Genomic DNA, 25,103 nt, shown 5'->3' on the forward strand with positions numbered 1-25,103 from the left:
GTAATGGTTTTTACCCTTTCTTATTTCAAAAACCATACTCCAAAGCCCTGTAAGAGATAATACTGACACTGTATCCTCTTTCTGATTTCAACATCTTAATCATTATGGATGGATGCTGACTCAGTTTTTAAGGCAAGCAATTGGGAAGTTACAATACACAAAATGGCAACCAAACATCGCCACCATGGTCCTGATGTCATCTGATAAGTGTTTGCAGTGTTCAATTAGGAAATAATGTGTATATGTTAACTGCACACTTTTACTTGGGCCCTGAACGGAGAATGCAGGGAGTGGAAGCTTGCGATCAGCTCATAACACATTGGCTCCTGAGACAAGCCCCACCTTCCCTTACTGGAGCAACCAGATTACAGATTATAAAAGAAACAAATGTGTAAGAGAATAATGTGTCACATAAGTGACACAAAAATTGATGGCCAGTTCGTAGGAGGACCAGGTGCAACCTCTCTGCTCATGTCTCAATTGGTTCAAATGGCTCTGAGCACTATGGGACTTAACACCTGAGGTCACCAGTCCCCTAGAACTTAGAACTACTTAAACCTAACTAACCTAAGGACATCACATACATCCATGCCCTAGGCAGGATTCGAACCTGCGACCGTAATGGTCGCGCGGTTCCAGACTGAAGCGCCTAGAACCGCTCGGCCACACCGGCCGGCTGATCATGTCTATAAATAATATTAACAATCACTATGCACATCAGGACACATGGACCAACAATATATTCACAATGGTTACTTATTTTTACAGACTGCCCTTTAAATTAGGAGTCTCCAAATAGCCATCCTGATTTAAGTTTCTGTGGTTTCCCTACATTATTTCAGGCAAATGCCAAGATGATTCCTACTACAAGGTCACAGCCAACTACCTGTCCCATCGTTGTCGAACTAGATGTGTAAGTATGCCTCTGCAGATGAATTATGTTCTTCTTTTCCCTTAAACTGTCTTACAATGACATGTCCAGTATACTTGTAATTGTGGTCCACATATGAAAAACCTACTGCTGCTGCTGTTGCTGCTGCTGCTGCTGCTGCTACCACCACAACCACCACAACCATGTGTGTTTAACTGTAACTTATGCTGGAGTCCTGGGCAGGGCCAGCTTTAATCATTACGCCACTCTGTGTGAAAATTTCAAACGTTACCACCCTCCAGCCACCCCCTCCATGTATTTTCAGGCATAGTCAACCTATTTCACAATGTTGTTCATCCATGGTATCTTATTTTCACATATAACACTTACTCATCCACCTTTCTGGCATAAATAAATCTTTAGACCAGAGCCAGATAACATTGGTGTAATATTCTACAATTTTTATTACTTGTCACACAAATCAGTTTTTGGGTGCTACACCATCATGAAATGTTAACAGTGTAATACCTTTTGAATTATAACTTCAAAATTAATTACATCTGTCAAAATAAAGTTATGTCACTCGCAGAGTACACAACAGAATCTGCTCACTTTTTCTTGTTCCCAGAACAGATGGGACCATGTGGCATGGAGGGAAGAGCACCATGACCACCATGGGGGGAGTAGCAAGCGGAGAGTAGAGTGAGTAGATTTCTTGCGGTACTGTGGCATGGGATAGAGAGGTTTTTTGAAAGCGAATATTTATATAGACGTTTATCTTCCCATGTGGTACATATTTGTAGCACACCACCACAAAGACAAAGAAACTAATGCACACTTGTTCACTGCACACTGAACGACTGTTTACCGCAGTGGTAAATAGTGGTAGGTCACATACATCAGCAGAAGTTGTGAAAAGCATAAAATGTCCCAAATTATGTCAATGAGTTCCAAGCAGAACGATGGGTTTCAGCAGACAAGGAAAAGGGAACAGACTACAGTATGTGAAATAACAGCTCCAGCTCTGGTTTTGAACAGGTGGGTGACATAGAGCAGCTTGTTTTGTTGCTAGACAAAACAAATGTAGGCCTACCCTACAACAAATCTTTATTAAGTAAATGAATGAAAATGCTTGACATGTCAATAAATCAAAACTAAAATTAATGATAAACATCTGTTCATAGAATTATCTTACATTGCAGATATTTTTCTTGCTTTGGCAACAGCGAACTACTGTATGACTTCACTGAAACCCAAACATCACCTAGCACTTGTTCAATTGACACTGTTGCCATGCCACACAGTTGTGCTTGGCCCATTGTTGGCATCAGGTACACTGCAATCAATTTAAGCTTCCAAAAACTTTTTTCTTCACTTGCTACTGTCACTGGTTGTGTTAGCAAAATTTGTAAGGCTACACTTAGATGCACACAATGCCCTACTCTTTTTATGAGTTTCAAAGTTTCACTTGGTGTGCTACCAGGCTTTACCAACACCGAAACCAATTGAAGTTCATCTTTAAAATTGACAAGTCTGATGTCCTTGGTCTGTCCATAACTAAAACCATCGCTCAGTTTGGAGCACTTGTCACTTAGAACATCAGATAACATGCCTTTAATTTTACTAATGTCATACCAAAAAATCACAAAGCTGACTGTGACTTTCAAGCTGTTGAAATCTCTCACTGAGAATGCATATTATAAGAGGTGATCAAAAAGTTTCCATTTGAAAGCAGTAAAGCCCAGGACCTTAATGTCAATCAGGCAAAATCGTCATGAACATTGAGGCAATCACCCCACCAATGCATCATTTAGTAAAATACCACATTCTGCTGTGTGAAGAAGTCTGCAACTGTTTGCTGCACACTCTTGTACAACAGGAAGCATTGACCTTAAAGCCTTTTTATGGGACTGAAGGCGTGGTAACCATATGGGGAGAGATCAAGACTATAGGGCGAGTGCTTGAGTCTCTCCGACTTGAATTGTTGTAACTTCTGTGTTATGACATTTGTGATATGTGGACATGCATTATCAAGACACAACACCACCCCCTGTCACAGTTGTTCCAGACATTTCCTCTTAATTCCACAATGGCACTTTTGACAGACATGCTGTCCCATACACATTCTTCATCCTCTGATGGATGTCTACCAGTGTTTGTCCTTTGGCAGCCACGAAAAGAATAACAGCCTATTGGTCCTGTTTGTATGTGTGTGGTAATAACTTTGCCATAGTTCATGTCTCCACATTTACCACATGCAACTTGGAAAGACACGAATGCCACACTAATCCCTTGCCTAAATGTCAGTGCTTATATACCTGCAATGGAGACATACTGTGTTGCATATACATTGTAGCAGCACCCTGAAATAGAAACTTTTTGATTGCCCCTTATGGAACATCCAATACTTTAAAGTGAGATTCTGTTTTGAACTGCATTTCTGGATCTTTAGATTTCTCCTCCTCTACCTTGTATTGGAACTGTTTCTTCTTATGCCTATTTTATATCTGCATTGTATCACCTACGGTCAGATTTTCTATACGGAGTTGGGTTGTCAGTTCCTTTGCGTGTATTGCGTAATCTTGGAATCTGAGGTCCTCTCAGTAGTATGTAAAATACTCTATTGTCTTTTCGAGTAGGTCAATAGCTTTTGATATATCTGTAGTAATACTTTTTTGTTTTTGCTGACAACATTAATGTGGAATAATATGTCATGCCATATCATCACTAAACGAAGGAACATAAAATCAAAGATAAGGTTTGCTAATTTGTCAGACTCGTGCACAACTATTCTGTCCACATTTTTGCCTTAACTTGTTTCAACTGGTGCATCATAACCCTCTCCTATTTTATACATGAGAGGGTGACTGCATCAATCCTACTTTGCTATCATGTTATACTTAATGGCTTCAATGTTAGGGAAGATATATGAGCATTGAAAACTTTCCAGTGTCATGTAGAAACAGAAAAGAAATCATAATTTTTTTTTCACCACACAAAAGAACAAAAGTGCATATTCTAATACCTTTGCAGCCTCATTCTATTGTTTATGGCTTCAACACAGAGGAAGAAATGACAGTATGGGAAAACTTAAAAGAAGTTACAGACAAAATAGAAAAAGTTAATTTAGAGGGGCATGACAAGATGGCAAGAAGAAGAGCAATGCAAATGGTATTATAATGGCAGAGAGTGGGGGATAAAGGATGTATGCAAATTACCACATGTAATCACTGTTTAATCAGAATTTGTGGATTCAAAAGGCTAGAGCATATTTTACTTATTCTTTATTTCTTAATTACAAACTGATTTACTCAGTGATACTACTATAGGTGTTTTTAGATAGCTGTGTTAGAACTGTTAGACCATCGTAAGCTGACCTTTATCTTTATTTCTTTCATAGCAGCCTCCAGGCTGACATACCGTATTTACTCGAATCTAAGCCGCACTTTTTTTCCAGTTTTCGTAATCCAAAAAACCGCCTGCGGCTTAGAATCGAGTGCAAAGCAAGCGGAAGTTATGAAAAATGTTGGTACGTGCCGCCACAACTAACTTCTGCCGTCGAATATATGTAGCGCTACGCAGGCATGCGTTGTACGCACAAAGATAAATACTGGCGCCAAAACCTGTGCGTCAGTAAATAAATTTTAAAAAAAAGTGGAAGACGAGCTTATTTTCTCCGCCGCGAGTTTCGACCACTGCATTTTCATACATTATCCAACGAAGTAAATACAAATTCCGTATTGTTCATTTTCGAATGTAGCACAATTTCAGTGTATTACGAAAATCTGACTGGCAAGACTGGGATGTTTGTCAATATGGCCAACTCTACGTTCTGAATTTTTTCCTATCTGTGAGAAGAGATGGTTGCTAATAGGAACCTGATGAAATATGAATCACATACAGTATTCTCTTCACCATAAGAATAATACGAATATAAACATTTTGCCATGTATTCTTTCGTGTTTGCTGCTATCTCATTTAAATCCTGTCTGCCTAATAAACTACGGAACTAGAGTGAGACAACAGCAAACGCGGAAGAATATACGTATCGTGTCATGTTTATATTCGTATTATTCTTACAGTCAGAAAGGAAGCACGGCAAGTGACTAGATTTTTAAATCTAAGATGACTCTAATTTCTGTGCAGAATTTGATGTAATAAAGAAGCGGCTGCAAAGATTTTCAAACGGAGAAAAATTTTCGCCTAACTCTCGTTCAGAACATGTTCTATCATACGCAGTCTATTATTTGATTCTTGTTGATCATTATCAAAGAAAGCAGCAGTGTAAGTAACAACAAATAGCAGTCTCTTGCCATTGTTTCGCTAATGAGACGATTCCTCTCTTTTTTTTAATTGTACGCGGCGGTAGCGCGTACAAAAGCAAGCCATGCCGCGTGCCGCGACAGGCCGTAAACACGCGCTATCAGAATGCGACAAACAATGCATGACACAGTGCAGTAATGCATTTTCAGCTTAGAGTGGCGTAAACACCTATAACAAAGAAAACGGCATTTATCAGATCAAAGCAAAATAAGCAATCGATTCAAACCAGACGAAGCACGTGAAAAAGGAAGGGTGCCCGTATAAATACGGACGGAGCGCCTGACACATAGCAATGGCTACGTGGTAAAGCTTAACTGCTAAGCTTACGACGCGAACCAAACTACTGTAGCTGTATCGTCATTCATTCGACCTAAATTGTGTATCATATTACAATGGACCAACTTCGTTTCGATTTGGAGGTGCGGCCTAAAACTTTTCTCTCCCCTTGAATTTCGAGTCTCAAATTTCAGGTGCGGCTTAGATTCGGGAAATTTTTTTTCCTTTATTTCGAGTCTCAAATTTCAGGTGCGGCTTAGATTCGAGTGCGGCTTAGATTCGAGTAAATACGGTAGGTATATTTCAACTTTTGTGTAGGCACATGATAGAAACCTAGATGGTAACACATCACTTGCAGGCCACACTCAAGGTGACCAGCTCCAGTGCTTCATTTGTCATTTATTTCACAGTATCATAAATAATTTCCAGTAGGACACTAGATTTTATGAATGATTTGTATTTCCAGTATATTCTCACACATCTTCATTTATGCAAAACTTTCATTGTCTTGTTTAACTCATCCTTTTGGAGCTACATTAAAATTTAAGGTTTTTCCACCCTCAGAAACCTGCTGTCCTGGATGCTGGCAAAGTTCACCCCCCCCCCCCCCCCCCTAGAGCTGGCCCTAGTCTTGTGCTAGTATATATAGCCTTAATTTATTACAAAGTTTTACTATACGTATTTACCCTGTCTGCTGTTCTACCAAATAACAGTGTGTGGAAATGTTGGTGGGAAAAAAATACAATTCTTGTAGAACATATATACAATATGAAAGTGATCTGTGGATTTACTTTCAAGTGTTGTTCATACACTCACGGAGGATAATGAAAAAAACAACAAAAATATATCTAAAAAGAAAGATGATGAGACTTACCAAACAAAAGCGCTGGCAGGCCTTTTGCCTTTACAAATGTCTGCTTGTGTCTGTGTATGTGCGGATGGATATGTGTGTGTGTGTGTGTGTGTGTGCGAGTGTATACCTGTCCTTTTTTCCCCCTAAGGTAAGTCTTTCCGCTCCCGGGATTGGAATGACTCCTTACCCTCTCCCTTAAAACCCACATCCTTTCGTCTTTCCCTCTCCTTCCCTCTTTCCTGACGAAGCAACTGTTTGTTGCGAAAACTTGAATTTTGTGTGTATGTTTGTGTTTGTTTGTGTGTTTATCGACCTGCCAGCGCTTTTGTTTGGTAAGTCTCATCATCTTTCTTTTTAGATATATTTTTCCCATGTGGAATATTTCCCTCTATTATATTCAAACAACAAAAATAATTATTTGTATCTACAGCCAAGACAAAAGAAATCTTTTTTTTTTTAAACTAGCTGAATCCTATCTTACATTTACATAAGAAACAGTAGAAGTTGATGCCAGAATTTAGTGACCAACATAAAATTAGACAATGGAAAGTCCATGTTGAAATATCAACAATATTATGAAAAGGATAGACTGCTACTCACTGTAAAGATGACATGTTGAGCTGCAGACAGGCACAATGAAACCCAATCTCCTTCCCCACAGACTCCGGAAGCTGTTGCTGGCAGCCTTGTTCTGCCACCTAGCCCCTACACAATTCACCTCCCCAACAACTCCCCCCCCCCCCCCCCTCCCCCACACACCAAACCTTCTATCCCTCTCCATTTCCTGCCTTACTCCAGATTGCTGCTTCCGCTCAATGCGATATAATTGTATTCTGTGCATAGCGGCCGGAGATAGCACTCATGTGTGTGAGGTAAGGTTTTGGCTGAAAGTTCAGTATGTGCCTGTCTGCAACTCAACATGTCATCTTTACCGTGAGTAGCAGTCTATCCTTTTCATAATATTGTCAACATAAAATTAGCATTGAAAATGCAAAAATTGACCAACACTATCAAATTACAGTTTCCATAAATGCTAGAAAGAGTGATATTACGCTGAGTATACACAAAGCACAATGCTGAAATACAAAGCTAGTAAAAGATACCTAGGTGGACAAACTGGGGTCCATGGAAATAGCAGTGGAAGCAGTAAATCAAGCATGTTGAAATCATCACCCAATAGCTTGCTTGATGATGGCAACCTGTTCAACAATCGAAATATTATAGCATGATCCTCTTACCTGAGAACTCTGCATACTTGATTTTACTATTAGTCACAAATACTATTAGGGCATGAATATGAATGATAGAATTCAATTATCTTGCTTTTGCATATGGCTAGTTATCTGATTCACACAATTTCTTCATTGCTCAGTCTGTAAGAGGCATCTGCAAGGTGAGCTGTTATGTATTTTTCACAAGTATGCTGGAGCCGTGAGTGAAAAGTTATGCGGAAACTAGGATTTAAACCTGGGTTTCCAAGTTGCTTTTTCTGTATACATAATGAATGTAGTAAGGGTAATAACCCACCATACATTTGACATGTTGAGTGGCCAATAGGTGCATAAATAAGATTGAAAACATTCCTAAGCTTCAAGACAATGCCCTTCTTCAGATCTAGGTAGTACAGACATAACATACACTTATTGTTGTCCTGGCCAACTATATTGTACTTCCTACACTGGAGGCAGTGCCAATACAATGTAGTACAGTGTGTGTATATTCTGTACTAGTTATCTTTGAAGAAGGGCACTGCCCAAATGCTTAGCAACATTTTCATATTTGCTTATGTTCCTAATGGCCACACAATGCCTCAACTATATAGTGAGTTCTTACCTTCGCTCCTTCCATTAAGTGTATTCCACCTAGGACTTCCCATTAGCAAAGTAACTTTTTTATCATCTTTCAAATACCATGACTTGATTTTAACTTGTTATCCATTGGTCACACAATAATTATGCATAAAATGTAAATGTTATAGTTTTTGAATGATCATTTAATATATTTAGTACATAATTTGTTTCCACACCCCTGCAAAACTGCACCAGATGACACCAGTTAGCTGACAATGACACAACAGTTGGTCAGTCCCATTGGGCCTTCTGAGCTCTGTTAGGACAGAGTAAATCATTTATTTAGGTCAAGATCAGGAACATATCTTGTATACCTACATTTTTATTCTACAAATCACGGTGAAGTGCATAGACGAGAGTACTATTCATTGACTTAATATGGCTTCTTCCCTTTCCATTCGCATATGGAGCATGGGGAGAATAATTTCTTGAATGCCTCAGTGTGCACTGTAGTTAGTCTGATGTTTTTATGGCCCATAAGGAAGTGATATGTAGGGGTGCTTTTTTACAGAGGACAGTTGGCAGCTATCTTCAGTTGTCTGCCAGTTCATTTTTTCAGCAGTTCTGAGATGCCCTCCCATGGGTCATTCCAATCTTTGACCATACACATTCTCCTTCTTTGTACATGTTTAATATTCTTTTGCAATGTAGCAGAATAGGATAGTGTGAAACTATTATATTATTTGAGATATGTGCATGAACAACATACTGTTGGAAAGAGCAAACTCTTGAGTTTTACATGGTTCCTACTAGGTGGCAGCAGTGTGCACCCACTTCAGTTCTCGTAAAAATGGTGTCGGGACAATAGAAAGCAGTTTGTGTTCTTCGTTTTGTGCAGTGCAGGTCAGTAAAACAGTTCAGCATGACTTCTGTACTAGGTATGGTGTGGATCCTCCTACAGCACAGGGCATTAGACAGTGGCATGAACAGTTGAAAGAAACAGGTTGTTTGTATAAAGGAAAATTGGCGGACTGTCCCCGAGTATCTGACACAGATGTCGAATGCATCCACAGTCCCCAGAAATCCATTCGCCGTGCAGTTTGACCACTCAACATGCCTCCATTATCCATAGAGTCTGTGTTGTGTCAACGTTTGCACATGAAACCATACAAAATTCAGCTACTGCAAGCTCTTCATCAAGGTGACAAACAACAACGTGTGGAGTTCTGTAATTTCATTCCTGGCAAGATGGAGGATGACAGTGTTCTTCCACACTTAGTGTTTCCATTTAAATGGAAAGGTGAACCATCATAATGTGAGGCTATAGGGTATGGAACAACCACATCATGCAAGGGACTTGAGAAGAGGTGTGTGGCCCATTTCTCTTTGGCGAAAACACTGATCCAGGAAGCACATATCTTCTTTTCCCACGGTTGGAGACTGATTCAAAAGACTTCATTTACCAACAGGATGTGGCACTGCCACACTGGCACCTGGAAATGCAGGAATTTTTAAATCAAAGGATTACTGAATGATGGATCGATCACACTGGACCAAATTATTCAGCCTTACATTACTGGCCTCCAAGGTCACCGGCCTGACAGTATGTGGTTATTTCATGTGACAGTTTATAAAAGACTCTGTTTATGTGCCCCCATTACCAACAACAATATGACTGAATGAACATTACCAACAACAATGCATGAACTGAGACATTGCGGAACAACAGCTGTGGAAACTGTAACTCAAGGCATGCCCACTGCAGTGTGGGAACAATTTGAATACCGCATTGACATATACCGCGCGTCTAAAGGGGGGCCATATTGAACACCTATGAAAAGGTATGAAAAAAAAACTAAATTCATTGTATATGTTTATTAGTTTCAAAAATATAGACATGTCAAATCAAATGATTCTTTTTGATACACCCTGTATATTTTGGAGATTACGATACTAACATGTGATGCTTACATGAAGTCATATATATATATCCAAAACTTTCAATTTTGTTATCGTTCACTTATTGTATCTATGAAAACTGATTAACTTATGAAGAAATTAAGAGCATAACAAGTAATCCTAATAAATTTATGGAAGGATTGTATTGCAAAACCAAAATATGTTGAAACAAATGAAAACACACACTGAGAATGTTCTTTGTAACAACAGTGTACAAAAGAGCAGTAGTAATAACAATAGAAATCAATGTAAAGACACTGTATGCATGTTAGTTTCCAAAGTCAAAGTGTAATTATGATGTAATCAATTGAAGTAATCAATGTATTGATATCAGTGATTATTTCATGAATTTCTGATGTAGAAATCCACTTATTTCAACACACTAATTACATCAGGCCTATTGCTACCATTTGCCAAATCAAAATCTATAAACAGTTTCATGAAAGCATACGAATTTGTATTGTAAGTTTAACTGTGTTCAGTTTAAACAGTTTGTAAAAAGATCCTGTTATTGTTGGATGTTATATAAGGACCAGTGGTGGTAACCGTAGGAAATCAGTTTTTTAGCCTAGCGTTACACTAATGAGATTTTGGTGAAAGTCTTTGTAAAACTAAATTGGTGAAAGATTAATTCTAATTTGTCAACTATGTCATTTTAATAATTAGTGTACCATAAAAACCTGGAACCATGGTCTAGGGGTAGTGTTTTTGATTAGTAATCAAAAAATTTTGATTAATACAGCATTAGTGGCCAAAGACTTCTGGCAATAAGAAGTTATCCTCATTCTGCTAACAGCCTTGCCAAAGAGGGTGGAGAAGCAGACAGAGGTTCTGGGCACTCTCTTGTCCTTGGGGTGGGAAACTGCCCCTAAATGGGAAGAATAAGCAATGATCAATGCCATGAGGAAGCAGAAGGCAATGGAAACCACTGCATTAAAGACATCTAAAGTGTATCCACAGGACATGTGGCCTGTAACTGAAAAAGTATCATGATGATCTCTCCACTGGCAAAAGATTTGAGAATAGTCCCCCTTATGGATCTCCAGGTCACCATGAGAAAAAAACTGAGTAACCAATAAAAGAATAACGTTTTACAAGTCAGGGCCTGGAATGTCAGAAGCTTGAATGCGGTAGGGAAGCTAGAAAGTCTCAAATGGGAAATGCAAAGGCTCAGGCTAGATATAGTAGGGGAAAGTGAAGTAAATTGGAAAGAAGACAAGGATTTCTGGTCAGATGAGTATGGGGTGATGTCAACCGCAGTAGAAAATGGTATAATGGGAGTAGGGTTCATTATGAATAAGGAGGTAGGGCAGAGAGTGTGTTACTGTGAACAGCTCAGTGATAGTGTTGTTCTTATCAGACTTGACAGCAAACCATCACTGACAATGATAGTTCAGGTATACATGTTGATGTCGCAACTTGAGGAGATAGAGAAAGTATATGAGGATACTGAAAGAGTAATACAGTACATAAAGGGAGATGAAAATCTAATAGTCATGGGGGACTGGGCAGTTGTAGGGGAAGGAACAGAAGAAAAGGTTACAAGAGAATATGGGCTAGGGACAAGGAATGAGAGAGGAGAAAGACTAATTCAGTTCAGCTAGTAATAGTGAATACTCTGTTCAAGAATCACGAGAGGAGGAGGAATACTTTGAGAAGACCGAGTGATACGGGAAGATTTCAGTTAGATTTCATCATGGTCAGACAGAGATTCCGAAATCAGGTACTGGATTTAAGGCATACCCAGGAGCAGATATAGGCTCAGATGACAATGTATTAGTGATGCACAGTAGGCTGAAGAATCTATATGCAAAAAAGTGAGATATGCAAGTACTAAGGAATGATGAGATACACTTGATGTTTTCTATGGTTATAGATACAGCAATAAGGAATAATTCAGTAGGCAGTACTGTTGCAGAGGAATGGACATCTCTAAAAAGAGCAATCATGGAAGTTGGAAAGAAAAACATAGGACCAAAAAAGGTAACTAAGGTAACTGCAAAGAAACCAAGGGTAACAGAAGAATTACTTCAATTGATCGACAAAGGAAGGAAAAAATATTCAGGAATACAGAAATACATGTCACTGGGGAGTGAAATAAATAGGAAGTGCAGGGAAGCTAAGATGAAATGGCTGCATGAAAAATGTGAAGAAATTGAAAAAGAAATTATTGTCGGAAGGACTGACTCACCTTATAGGAAAGTCTAAACAACCTTCAGTGAAATTAAAAACAAGGATGGTAACATTAAGAGTGCAACAGGAATTCTGCTGTTAAATGCAGAAGAGACAGCAGAGAGGTGGAAAGAGTACATTGAAGGCCCCTATGAGGGGGAAGATTTCTCTGATGTGATAAAAGAAGAAACAAGAGTCATTAGAATCAGAATTTAAGAGAGCTTTGGAGGACTTAAGATCAAATAAGGCAGAAGGGATAGATAACATTCCACGAGAATTTCTAAAATCAGTGGTGGAATTGGAAATAAAACAGCTGTTCAAGTTAGTGTGTAGAATGTACAAGTCTGGCGACACTGCATCTGACTTTCAGAAAAATATCATCTGCACAATTCCGAAGACTGCAAGAGCTGACAGTGCAAGAATTATCACACAATCAGCTTAACAGCTCATGCGTCCAAGTTGCTCACAAGGATGATATACAGAAGAATGGAAAAGAAAATTCAGGATCTGTTAGATTATGATCAGTTTGGTAAAAGCATCAGAGTGGCAATTCTGATGCTGTGGTTGATAAAGGAATCAAGACTAAAGAAAAATCAAAACACGTTCATAAGATTTATCAATCTAGAAAAGGCGTCTGTCAATGTACAATGGTGCAAGATGTTCGAATTTCTGAGAAAAATAGGGTTAAGCTATAGGGAGAGGGGGGAATATACAATATGTACAAGAGCCAAGAGAGAGTATAAGAGTGAATGAACAAGAACAAAGCACTCAGATTACAAAGGGTGTAAGACAGAGATGTCATCTTTCACCCCTTCTGTTCAAACTTTACATCAAACAAGCAATGATGGAAATAGAAGAATGATTCAGGAGTGGAATTAAAATCCAAGATGAAAGGATATCAGTGATATGATTCGTGATGACATTGCTATCCAGAGTGAAAGTGAAGAGGAATTACATGATCTGCTGAATGGAATGAATGGTCTATTGCATTACAGAGTATGGATTGAGAGTAAATTGAAGAAAGACAAACTAATGAGAAGTAGCAGAAATGAGAACAGTGAGAAACTTAACATCAGGATTGATGGTCATGAAGTTAAGGAATTCTGATACCTAGGTATCAAAATAACCAATGATGGATAAAGCAAGGAGGACATCAGAAGCTGACTAGCACTGGCAAAAAAGGCATTCATGGCCAAGGAAAGTCTACTCATATCAAACATAGGACTTAATCTGAGGAATAAATTTGTGAGAATGTATGTTTGGATCACAGTATTGTTGTTGTTGTGGTCTTCATTCCAAAGACAGGTTTGATGCAGCTCTCCATGCTACACTATCAAGTGCAAGCTTCTTCATCTCCAAGCAACTACTGCAACCTACATCCTTCTGAATCTGTTTAGTGTATTCATCTCTTGGTCTTCCTCTATGATTTTTACTGTCCACACTGCCTTTCACTACTAAATTGGTGATCCCTTGATGCCTCAGAACTTGTCCTACCAACTGATCCGTTTTCTAGTCAAGTTGTGCCACAAATTCCTCTTCTCCCCAATTCTATTCAGTACCTCGTCATAAATAGTTACATGATCTACCCAACTAATCTTCAGCATTCTTCTGTAACACCACATTTCAAAAGGTTCTATTCTCTTCTTGTCTAAACAATTAATCATCAATGTTTCACTTCCATACATGGCTGCACTGCTCACAAATACTTTCAGAAAAGACTTCCTGACGCATAAATCTATACTCGATGTTAACAAATTTCTCTTCTTCAGAAATGCTTTCCTTGCCATTGCCAGTCTACATTTTATATCCTCTATGCTTTGACCATCATCAGTTATTTTGCTCCCCAAATAGCAAAACCCCTATACTACTTTAAATGTCTCATTTCCTAATCTAATTCCCTCAGCATCACCTGACTTAATTCGACTACATTCCATTATCCTCGTTTTGCTTTTGTTGATGTTAATCTTATATCCTCCTTTCAAGACACTGTCCATTCTGTTCAACTGCTCTTCCAAGTCCATTGCTGTCTCTGACAGAATTACAATGTCATCGGCGAACCTCAAAGTTTTTATTTCTTCTCCATTGCTTGTAATTCCTACTGCAAATTTTTCTTTTGTTACCTTCATTGTTTGCGCAATATACAAATCGAAAAACATTGGAGATAGGCTACAACACTGTCTTACTCCTTTCCCCACCACTGCTTCCCTTTCATGCCCCTTGACTCTTATAACAGTCTTCTGGTTTCTGAACAAATTGTAAATAGCCTTTTTCTCCCAGTATTTTACCCCTGCCACCTTCAGAATTTGAAAGAGAATATTCCAGTCAACATTGTCAAAAGCTCTTGAAGTCTGAGGGTATTTCGCGTATCTCATACATCTTGCTCACCAGATGGTAGAGTTTTGCCACGGCTGGCTCTCCCAAGGCTATCAGTAGTTCTAATGGAATGTTGTCTACTCCCAGGGCCTTGTTCCGACCTACGTATAGCAGTGCTTTGTCAAATTCTTCACATAGTGCCGTATCTCCCATTTCATCTTCATCTATAACCTCTTCCATTTCCATAATATTGTCCTCAAGTACATCGCCCTCATATAGATCCTCTAGATATTACTTCTACCTTTCTGCTTTCCCCTCTTTGCTTAGAACTGGTTTTCCATCTGAGCTCTTGATATTCATACAAGTGGTTCTCTTTTCTCCAAAGGTCTCCTTAATTTTCCTGTAGGCAGTTTCTATCTTACCCCTAGCGATATATGCCTCTACGTTCTTACATTTGTCCTCTAGCCATCCCTGCTTAGCCATTTTGCACTTCCTGTCGATCTCATTTTTGAGACGTTTGTATTCCTTTTTGCCTACTTCAGCGTGACAGACTGTCAATCCAAAGGGCCCGGGTTCGATTCCCGGCTGGGTCGGAGATTTTCTCCGCTCAGGGACTGGGTGTTGTGTTGTCCTAATCATCATCATTTCATCCCCATCGACGCGCAGGTCGCCGAAGTGGCGTCAAATCGAAAGACCTGCACCAGGCGAACGGTCTACCCGACGGGAGGCCCTAGCCACATGACATTTCATTTCACTTCATTTACTGCATTTTTGTATTTTCTCCTTTCATCAATTTAATTCAATATATCTTCTGTTACCCAAGGATTTCTACTAGCTCTTGTATTTTTATCTACTTGATCCTCTGCTGCCTTCACTATTTCATCTCTCAAAGCTATCCATTCTTCTTCTACTGTATTTCTTCCCCCTGTTCTTGTCAATTGTTCCTTAATGCTCTGTCTGAAACTCTCTACAACCTCTGGTTCTTTCAGTTTATCCAGGTCCCATCTCTTTAAATTCCTGCCTTTTTGCAGTTTCTACAGTTTTAATCTGCAGTTCATAATCAATAGATTGTGTTCAGAGTCGTTATCTGCCCCTGGAAATGTCTAACAATTTAAAACCTGTCTTACCATTATATGGTTTATTAGGTGGTAGTGAAACATGGACTGTGGGAAAACTGGAACAAAAGAGATTTAAAGCATTTGCGTTGTAGTGTTATGGATGAATGTTGAAAGTTGGTTGGACTGACAGGGTAAGAAATGAGGAGGTTCTGTGCAGAATTGGAGAGGAAAGGAATATGAGGAAAATACTGACATGGAGAAGGGACAGGATGATAGGACATCTGTTAAGACATCAAGGAATGACTTCCATGGTACTAGAGGGAGCTGTAGCTGGCAAAATCTGCTGAGGAAGACAGAGACTGGAATACATCCAGCAAATAATTGAGGACATAGATTGCAAGGTCTACTCTCAGATGAAGAGGTTGGCACAGAAGAGGAATTTGTGGTGGGCTGCATCAAACCAATAAGAAGACTAATGACTTTCATAATATGTCATATGTGGATAACAGGAATATTTCATAAGAGAAAGATCATTTATTTGCTGGAAAGTTACGCCACCCATTCAGTGAGAAACAAATTTGAAAGTTAAGTGCAGATTATTTACAGAAGCAGTGAAACATTATGCTTTAATACGGGCCTCTCTCATTTGGGCAGTAAGCTAGGACTGGTTGAATTAGTGTTTCGTATGCAATTCTTGCCATAGACTGATTGGATTTTTCTAAGATCCTACCAATCAATCAAAGTCTACCACATACTTCAGCGGTGACTCATTGTATGTAATCATTCTTTTTCCTGTCTCTACGGATTGTTACACCCATGTATTTGTATGAGTTCAATGATACCATGTGCAATTCATCATTGATTATAATCATGTAGTACTAGTTTCTTCATTTAATGAAGTTCACAATTTTCAGTTTCTGAACATTTAAAACAAATTTTCAAAATTAGCACTGTACTGAAATCTTACCACATACTGACTGAAAAATCTTAATTTACTATTAATGTCATCTTACAGATCACTAATATACAACATGAAGAGCAAGGCTTCAGTTTGCTTTCCTTGGGTATGCCTCAAGCTTCTTCTACATCTTAATTTGCTTCTTCATCTAGTATAACACACTGTGTTCTCCCTACCAAGAAATTCTCAATCCAGTTTTAAATTTAGTTTGATACCCCAAATGGAAGAAACTGAGGATTTATTAGATGACAATCAGTGTTGCTTTAGGATAGGTAAAGGCACCAGACAGGCAGTTTTGATATTGCAGTTGATAATGGAAGCAATATTTAAGAAAAATCAAGACATAGTTCAAGGGGATTTGTCAACCTAAAAAAGTGTTCAACAATGTAAGATAGTGTAAATTTTCAAGAAAATAGATATAAGTTGTAGGAAAAGATGGCCAAAATGCACGATGTAGGCAAAATATAACAGTGGAAGACTAAGAATAATGTGCTCGGATTGGAAAGAGTAAAACACAGTATTATATTCTTTCACTCCTGCTGTTCAGTATGTACACCAAAGAAGGAATGATGGAAATAAAAGAGAGGTTCAGAAGTGGGATTAAAATCCAGAGTGAAAGGATATCAGTGAAAAGATTCTCTGATGACATTGCTGTCCTCAGTGAAAAAGAGGAAGAGCTGCATGATCTTTTGAATGGAATGAACAGTCTAATGAGCACACAGTACAGATTGACAGTAAACCAAGGAAGGATGTGGAGTAGTAGAAAAGAGATTAGTGGTAAACTTAACATCAAAACTGGGGACTACGAAGTAGATAAAGTGAAAGAATTCTGCTACCTTGGAAGCAAAATAACACGACAGAAGAAGCAAGCAGGCCATACAAATAAGATAAACATAGGCAAAGAGAGCATTCTTGCAGAAAATAAATGTACCAGTATCAAACAACAGTGTTAATTTTAGGGAGAAATTTCTGAGAACGTACATTTGGAGAGCAGAATTATATGGGAGTGAGCAGTGGACTATGAGAAAATTGGAAAAGAGGGAATCTAAGTGACTGAGATGTAGTACTATAGAAGCTTGCTGAAAATTAGTTGGACTCCTAAGATAAGAAATGAGGGGTTCTCTGCAGAATCAATGAGGAGTGTAACACATGGAAGACATTGTCAAGAAGAAAGAACAGGTTAGTAAGGGACATATTAAGATGCAAAGGAATAATTTCCATGGTTGTTAAGCTGTCTGTAGAGGGCAAAAACTGTAGGGGAAGACAGAAATTGGAATCTATCTAACAAATAATTGAAGATGTTGTATCCAAATTTTACTCTGAGTTGAAGAGCTTGGTAAAGGAAAGGAATTCGTGACAGGTTGCATCGCCTCCATCAGAAGACAGACGGCAGTACATGGAGAAGATCATTCAGTTCACAATACCTCATTACATTTGAGCTCAGAATATTTTCTAAGATTCTAAAACACGTACCAGCTCTGCATACTGGCCCTTATGGGCCATTCATTGCCAACATGCCGTGGTGACATCATTCGGATGCAGTATGCAGCTTCCAAAGACATCACTTGGATGCAGTGTGGAGGTGCAAGGGGTTAGTACACTTATCGCTTGGCCATTATTAACTTCCTAGACCTTGGAGGTGCTATTTCACTCAGGTATAGTTGAATCAGTGTAAACTGATCCCTGACAGTTGCAGTGGGCTGGATGCGGCAGCTTCGCAAACCTTCCTTAATCAATAACATAAAGCAATTTTGTAAACTCCTCTATGGCAGTGCCTCAGTGGTGTTACATCTCTGTAGGTGGCTACTGAATTCATCTGCAGCCATTCATGCTTTACAGTTGGAAGCTGACAACAGCACTATAAGCTGTCTGGGCTCTTCTTATTCTGCCTCGAATGCATCTCTCAGCTGGCATCACAAGGCTGAGTGCACCCCTGACCAGTCCTCCTACCAACAAAAAATTCCTGGCAGCACCATAAATTGAACGCAAGTCCTCTGTTTGCCTAAGGAGAAGGTATGGTCCTTATAAGAGTCCTGAGGCCCCAAACTTGCTGCTCAAAGGACATGGATACACACCCACATATTGACAAACTGAGTACCATATGTGCACACATCAACCATCCACTGCACTCAGTGGTGCTGTAAACATAGAAATGGAGGCTTCAGAAGAAGAGCTAAGGGATGTGGTGCATTTCCTTTCAGTGGAAGGAGTGCAGGGAATGGAAGTTCACTGAAAATTGGCAAAAATGTATGGGGAGCACAATGTGTCCATAATAATTCCAATGCACTATCTGATCTCTGGTACTGTGGCTGACAGGTTAACTCACTGTTCTTCAATAATGAGGGCTTCCACATGCTGGACAATGGTTTGAGTAGTGCAGTGTGGCATTCCACATGCATACTTCCTTGAATAGCTTGTGCCACAGCTTGACTTTGGCAATGGATACACAGTGCTCTTCTTATACGTGTGCCATTCATTGCCCACTTTCTGTTCCCCGCATCCTTCTGCTGAAGCCTCCATTTCATGACTGAGTGCAGTGAATGTTTGATGGGTGCATGTGCTTTCCCTATCATCATGTGGGTGTGTGTGAAGGCCCATACCAAATGAACTGGTACTTCCCCACAGTGGGAAGTGCACATTGAATATGCCAGTAGAAGAAAAGGAGATGAGAGCTGTTGAATTCAGTTGATCTCCACAAGATTAGTGAGTGCTCTGCCTGGAGGTAAATAAATGTTACAAAGGATGATTGCTGGGGCTGTTTTTACTTGCACAGCTATTGCTTCCACTGTGGTATGGAGGGAAATCCACTCACTGATGACATCTGTGGGAACCAATGTATAGACTCCTCCAGATGCTCTCTTTGTGACAGTAAGGTTCTAGTAGAACACAGGGTAAGCTCAAACAGTTGGAGAATGGTCATCAATGAAGTGTGTTTCTTGGAGAGTTACACAGATTGCAGAACAAGAGGAAATTAGTTGTTATAGTTCTGGCAGATGTCACCTTCACAGCAGTTCTGTTGAATTACATGTTGAGGGTGTCCTGGTTAGGCATGAAGAGGCCAGGCAGACAAACCATGCCCCAGGATCACTGTCTGTAACCAGTGGAGTTGGAACAACATCAACAAAAATTGACTCAGAGTCCGAAAGCACACTGGGTCTGCTGCCAGTGAGGCCAACAGAGTAGTCTTTTCCCCAGGTCTCTCCTTCTCTTTCATAGCTTTTGGTGGTCAAAGTTCTTATGAGGGCTTATCTGCTGTGGAGGTAGGAAAGGAAGAAGAATAAGCAGCCACAGGACACACCATCCATGGTTCCTTCAGCTGCTGGATAATGTTTGGTCTCTTATCTGTAGATTTCTGGGGAAAGGGTTCCCAAGAGGGAGCCCTGTCACTGGTAGAATGCTGGAGGAGGTTGCAGCTTCTCCAGTCGGATGCATGGAGTGGTTCCTGGAGGTGGTGCTGTAAGAAGCATGAGAGGGGAGGGTCTGTCACTCCCACGGCCAAGTATACTTGCACACCTGCACGAAGTCAATGTTGAAGGAGTAAATACCCCAGGTACTGCTGATAACCTGGTTACTGTAGTGACAGAGGTCAATTCAATTGAGACTAGATACAAACATTTACATTTTTGTTAACTTCAAAATACAAGGGGTGATCTGTGATGTTCATTTACTGGATTTTGTGTTCCTCGAAGAGGGTAGCATACTTTGGGGCTCGGGAGGGTGGTCATTCTAACAATTCACACAGACATATGGTAGCACCCCTGGTGAATTTTGCTTAAATAGCCAGCCACAATCTCCACAGATTGAGTCATTATACACATGAAGGCCAAATGCTCAAAGTGCTGGCATTTAAAATGCTGCATCAGAGGTGGGAAATATGACTTCACTTTGCTTCGTCACATATGCTTTTGCTCTGAGCACTATGGAACTCAACTGCTGTGGTCATAAGTCCCCTAGAACGTAGAACTACTTAAACCTAACTAACCTAAGGACAGCACACAACACCCAGCCATCACGACGTCACATATGATTTTGACCTTTTCTGGAAGTCAACTCTGTCAAATGTGAGAATTAATGCACTGGTGTCTACCTTGTCTGGTGGTCCTCAGCACACAAATTGTATGAAATGGATGCCTTTTCTCAAAGTGTTTGTGTAGTTCTTCATCTTCATGCTGCATTAGATCCTAGTGATACATTAATCCTTGTACAATGCTGAGGTGCTCACAGTGTGTGATGGTAACAGGTACATTTCCAAACTGTTTACAAGAGAGTGACACGCAGGAGTGGGTAGTATTTACTGTTTTAATTAAAATGTAACCACTTCACAATTTTCTAAAGAAGGGGGTTCACCAAATATGTTTTCAGTATACTCCAAAAAATATATTGGTTTGGCAGAGAGAAGGGGACCTCCAACTGTCTGAAAATAGCTAGGAGGGAAAGTTCCTAGGGTCATAATGAATGGCAGTGAATCAACAGCTGTCTGAAGAGACTACATGGGCCCTCCTTGCTACTAGATGATATCTTGGGTCATTTCATGAGGCAAGTATCTGCCATGATGTCGCACACTCCAAACAAGGGCTCCCCATGTGTGCCACCCAGCCAGATAAAATGCTATATGACATTATGGCCAATGGCCAGTGCCACCTGATAGACAGGCTCCTATTCCTCAGCATGCATGGGAAGGTGACAACTCAAGCATCAATAGTGTTATGTCTGCATGGTCCGGGGCTACCATCATATAGGTACTTTATGATCCCCTCATGTGGACTGGCTATGATGCTGTGTATTGGGAAACCTTCCTTGCACAGCTCACACAATCTGTAAAAAAAGTTTGAAAAAGACTGAGGTCAGACCCTTGTGTGCTGACCAAAAATAAGTTAACTGAAAGATATGGTGTAAAATAAAGGGAACAAAATGGGAAAGTCAGAACCAGTATCCTATGAGCAAGCTATGTTGTAGCAGGTTAGAGAAAGTTGGAGAAAAGATATAAGCAGAAAGTAAAATTGCAGCACAGAAAGGAAGAAATACTGCAATGGCTTAGACCCTGAGTTTGTCACATACATACTCACAAAAGAGTTGTGAGGCTCCAGGGATGTGTGCATTTGGTATGCCACATGAGAAAGTATATTCTTAATTCTGATTAACTGTTTTCTTCTCTAAAATTACCTCATACAAACTGAAATGCTAGTTAATTTGGTAATACTTGAAACTTCTATACTTTCAAGAATATATTGGAGTAATGTATTGTACTTCCACACCAATGTCTTTAAATTATTCAGTTCTGTCCCCCCACCCTCGGATCTCATTTCCTCCTCCTCCTCCTCCTGCTCTATTTTGTGTTCCTTCTTTTTTCCTGTTTACAATCTGTTTCCTTTTGTGGTACATTGTTTAGAGTACTTGGATTCTGTTTGTCTCCTTGTTCAGTTTTGGCAGGGTCTTTATGTATGTACTATTTGTTTCTTGAAATGAATAGATAAAATCTATTACAATACTTCTTAGTTTAAAAACTTTGTTATTTTATATTTTAATCACTGTATTACTGTAGTTTTCATGCACTTTTTATATTTCAGATAGGTTGCTATGTTCCGGCTGCAAATGCAATGTTTCGAATTGCTGACAGAATTTATGCCAGAATAGGATTTGATGATAGCATTGAGTGCAATGCTTCCACTTTTGTTCTTGAGGTAGGTCTGTTTCAATTGATATGAAATTGCCAATTTTATATCTTCTACATTATTTTTGAAGAAAAATTTGATTTATGGGTTTGTAGCTGGTAAAACATTTTTTAAAGTAGATATTCTGTGGCTAGATTTTATTGTTATGTATATTATTTATTTGTATTTCATTATTTGTGAATAGTTTTAGGGTCACAGTCCCATTCTTAAGTGATTATTCTCGTATTCACCTAAACTGTCAATCTGGAAACTGGCATCATCAGTGGTCACAGTTAGACTAAACTTAAACAGAAATTTGGTACCGGTGTACAGTGACCAAAGATTATACAGTCCTGCCACACATGCAATGTTTTGATTTTCAGGTAGAATTTATGCTATAATAGGACTTAATGATGCAATGCTTCCATTTTTGTGCTTCGGGTAGGTCTGGTTTAATTTATACACATTTAATCAGTGTATACCAGTTCCAAAGCAATTTTAGTGTAATTTTGACTAGTAATGATGTCAGGTTCCAGTTTGACAGCAGCTTGGCTGATAACAAGATTGAGCACTTGAAAATGAGGCTTCAGCGGCAAAATTAGTTTCAAAGAATGAGGTATTCATATATAAAATTAAAAAGAACTTATAAAATGTAGCTGTAAAGTAAACTAGAGTTCTGAATTCTAGTCCTAAATGGGACAACTGGTCCTGGTAAATAGCCATGTTATTCTCTGCCAATGGAGCCATTGGATGCAGTATTTGTGGGGCAAGTAGTCAGCATGCCACTCTCCTGTTCGTTGTCAGGCTTCTTGATCTTGAAACCACTACTGATTGGTCTAGTAACTCCTCAGTTGGCCTCATGGGGCTAAGAACACCGTGTACCAGTCCTCCTACCAAAGAGAAAATCCCTGGTGGTACTGGGAATCGAACCTGGGTCCTCTGTATGGCAGGCAACCATGCTGACCACTCAGCTATGGAGGTAGACTAAATGTAGCTGTAGAACTTCAATTAAAAAACTGTTCTCTAGAGTAGATTTATAGTGCATTATTTATGAGTATATCTTTTGTCAATAGAAGACTTGGGTTGTCCACGTAAATGTCGCGGGACCACTTGATGGTGTCAGACACCATCAGCCGCCGCATCAGTTGGCAGTAGCGGCTAGAGATGCCTAGGTGCCGAAGCACTGCATCGTTCTGGCGGTCCCACGCCCCCAGACTGCCAACAACCAGGGCGTCGACAGTGACGGAGTAGCCACGAGCGGCTAATCCGCGCGCAACGTCGGCGTACTTTATCCTCTTCAGTTGCCGAGCGTTGTCGAGCGCAATCTGCCTATTCTCGAAGGGGATTGTCACATCGACGATGGTCACAGTCTTCGCGGCCTCGTCAGTTATTATGAGGTCCGGACGCAGCCCACTGCTGTCCCCTATGACAGTTTGGTTGATCCTGATGTCAGGAACAGCAGTGTTTCCTCTTCTTGGCCGCCCAGCGACTGCTGTCGCGAGGCAGTTGAGGACCGTGTTGTGGCGATACTGCAGGGCTGCTGAGTGCACCATACACGCGTTGATCACGTGTGGGAGCGTCTCATTGTTGTGGCCACAGCGTCGGCAGGCTTTGTTGTTGTTTGCCCGCCCATCAAAGCGGTGACAACTTGGGTAATTGTGAAGCACCAGTTTAAAATTTAATCAAATAATTTTGATCTGCTTTTCCCTCCTAAATTCCTGTTCTTATTTGGGTTGCTACCACAACCATATGTTAACATTCAGTTCATGTTACTACTATATAGGCAATTTCCATTTTCTTAGATGCCACAAGAGTGGGAGAAGGAAGGGCTAAAAAAGAAGAGAAAATTAGGTGTATAAATTTACCTTTTCCAGTTTTCAGGCATTTTGTGAGATTAGTTTGTAGGCAGAAGCAAAGCTATACAACAAAATAAGACAATGAGATTGTTTTTTGAATGAATCAAGCAATAAAACAAGTAAAAGATACCAAGGTTATGTAGATATGAGAGAGATGGCCAGTCTGGAGACTGCTAACATTTCTGAATTTTTTGTACATATAGCCACTGTCCTTTCTCTTTTACTGGTCCTAAAATGATATTAGTTTGTATGCAGCTAGGGGTGAGTATGTGTCCAATTTTCATGATTTTTCTGCTGAACGTAGCAGATTGACTGGAATCCAAACATTTTTTTCTTTTTTATAAGTTGATATTAAATGTTCATCCTTTTTATTTGTCACACTTCTCATATGTACTCTTCATGGTGGTTAATGCGACTGCTATTTATTGTGAAAATGAAAACATTAGTTCGTTGCTTATTTCCCACAACTAATATTGGGTCTTCTTCATTCTCAAGTGGTATCTGAATTTCATAAAAGTAGCCAAAATGATATGTGCATTATATTGAAAACGCAACACCTAAATCTATAATTAGTAGTCTCTAAACAAAAGTAAACAATAAAATGAACCAAGGTTACTTACTTACACAAATTTTGCGTTCATCACATAAGTGCTAATGACTATCTCTGTGTCATGTAGAAGCAACATTATGGAAGTACCTTTAAGGTTGAGATTGAGTAAAAATCTTTCACAAGAATAAAATATGTCAAAATTAACTAGCAGCATTTTTGGTTAACAATAAGCACAGCACTACACAGAGGACAACATTACCAGTGCTAAATATAGTCTCTCAACTACTTACAGTACAGTTTAGCAAAGAGGAGAGATTGACCAGGTAGAACATGGGGCCTGATGAAAATAAAATACAATACATACAGCTACAGAAGGTACTCTAATTCACTGTCACCCTGGTACTGTCGCAACTTTTTTATCTACTGGCTACCAGCTGAGACACTTCCATCTGTTGGAAAACAAGAAACCAATA

General features: G+C 39.5%; 1 protein-coding gene across 1 annotated transcript in view; it reads left to right on the plus strand.

Annotated features, from left to right (window-relative positions):
* LOC126175988 (mutS protein homolog 4-like) overlaps positions 1 to 25,103 on the plus strand; it is a 256,389-nt gene that overhangs the window by 171,409 nt on the left and 59,877 nt on the right. Inside the window, exon 14 of the mRNA XM_049923100.1 lies at positions 22,141 to 22,254. Within this exon, the coding sequence (XP_049779057.1) occupies positions 22,141 to 22,254 (114 nt within the window). The remainder of the gene's footprint in view (positions 1 to 22,140; positions 22,255 to 25,103) is intronic.

The sequence above is a fragment of the Schistocerca cancellata genome, chromosome 1 (genome assembly GCF_023864275.1).
Source record: "Schistocerca cancellata isolate TAMUIC-IGC-003103 chromosome 1, iqSchCanc2.1, whole genome shotgun sequence".
Classification (NCBI taxonomy): Eukaryota; Metazoa; Arthropoda; class Insecta; order Orthoptera; family Acrididae; genus Schistocerca; species Schistocerca cancellata.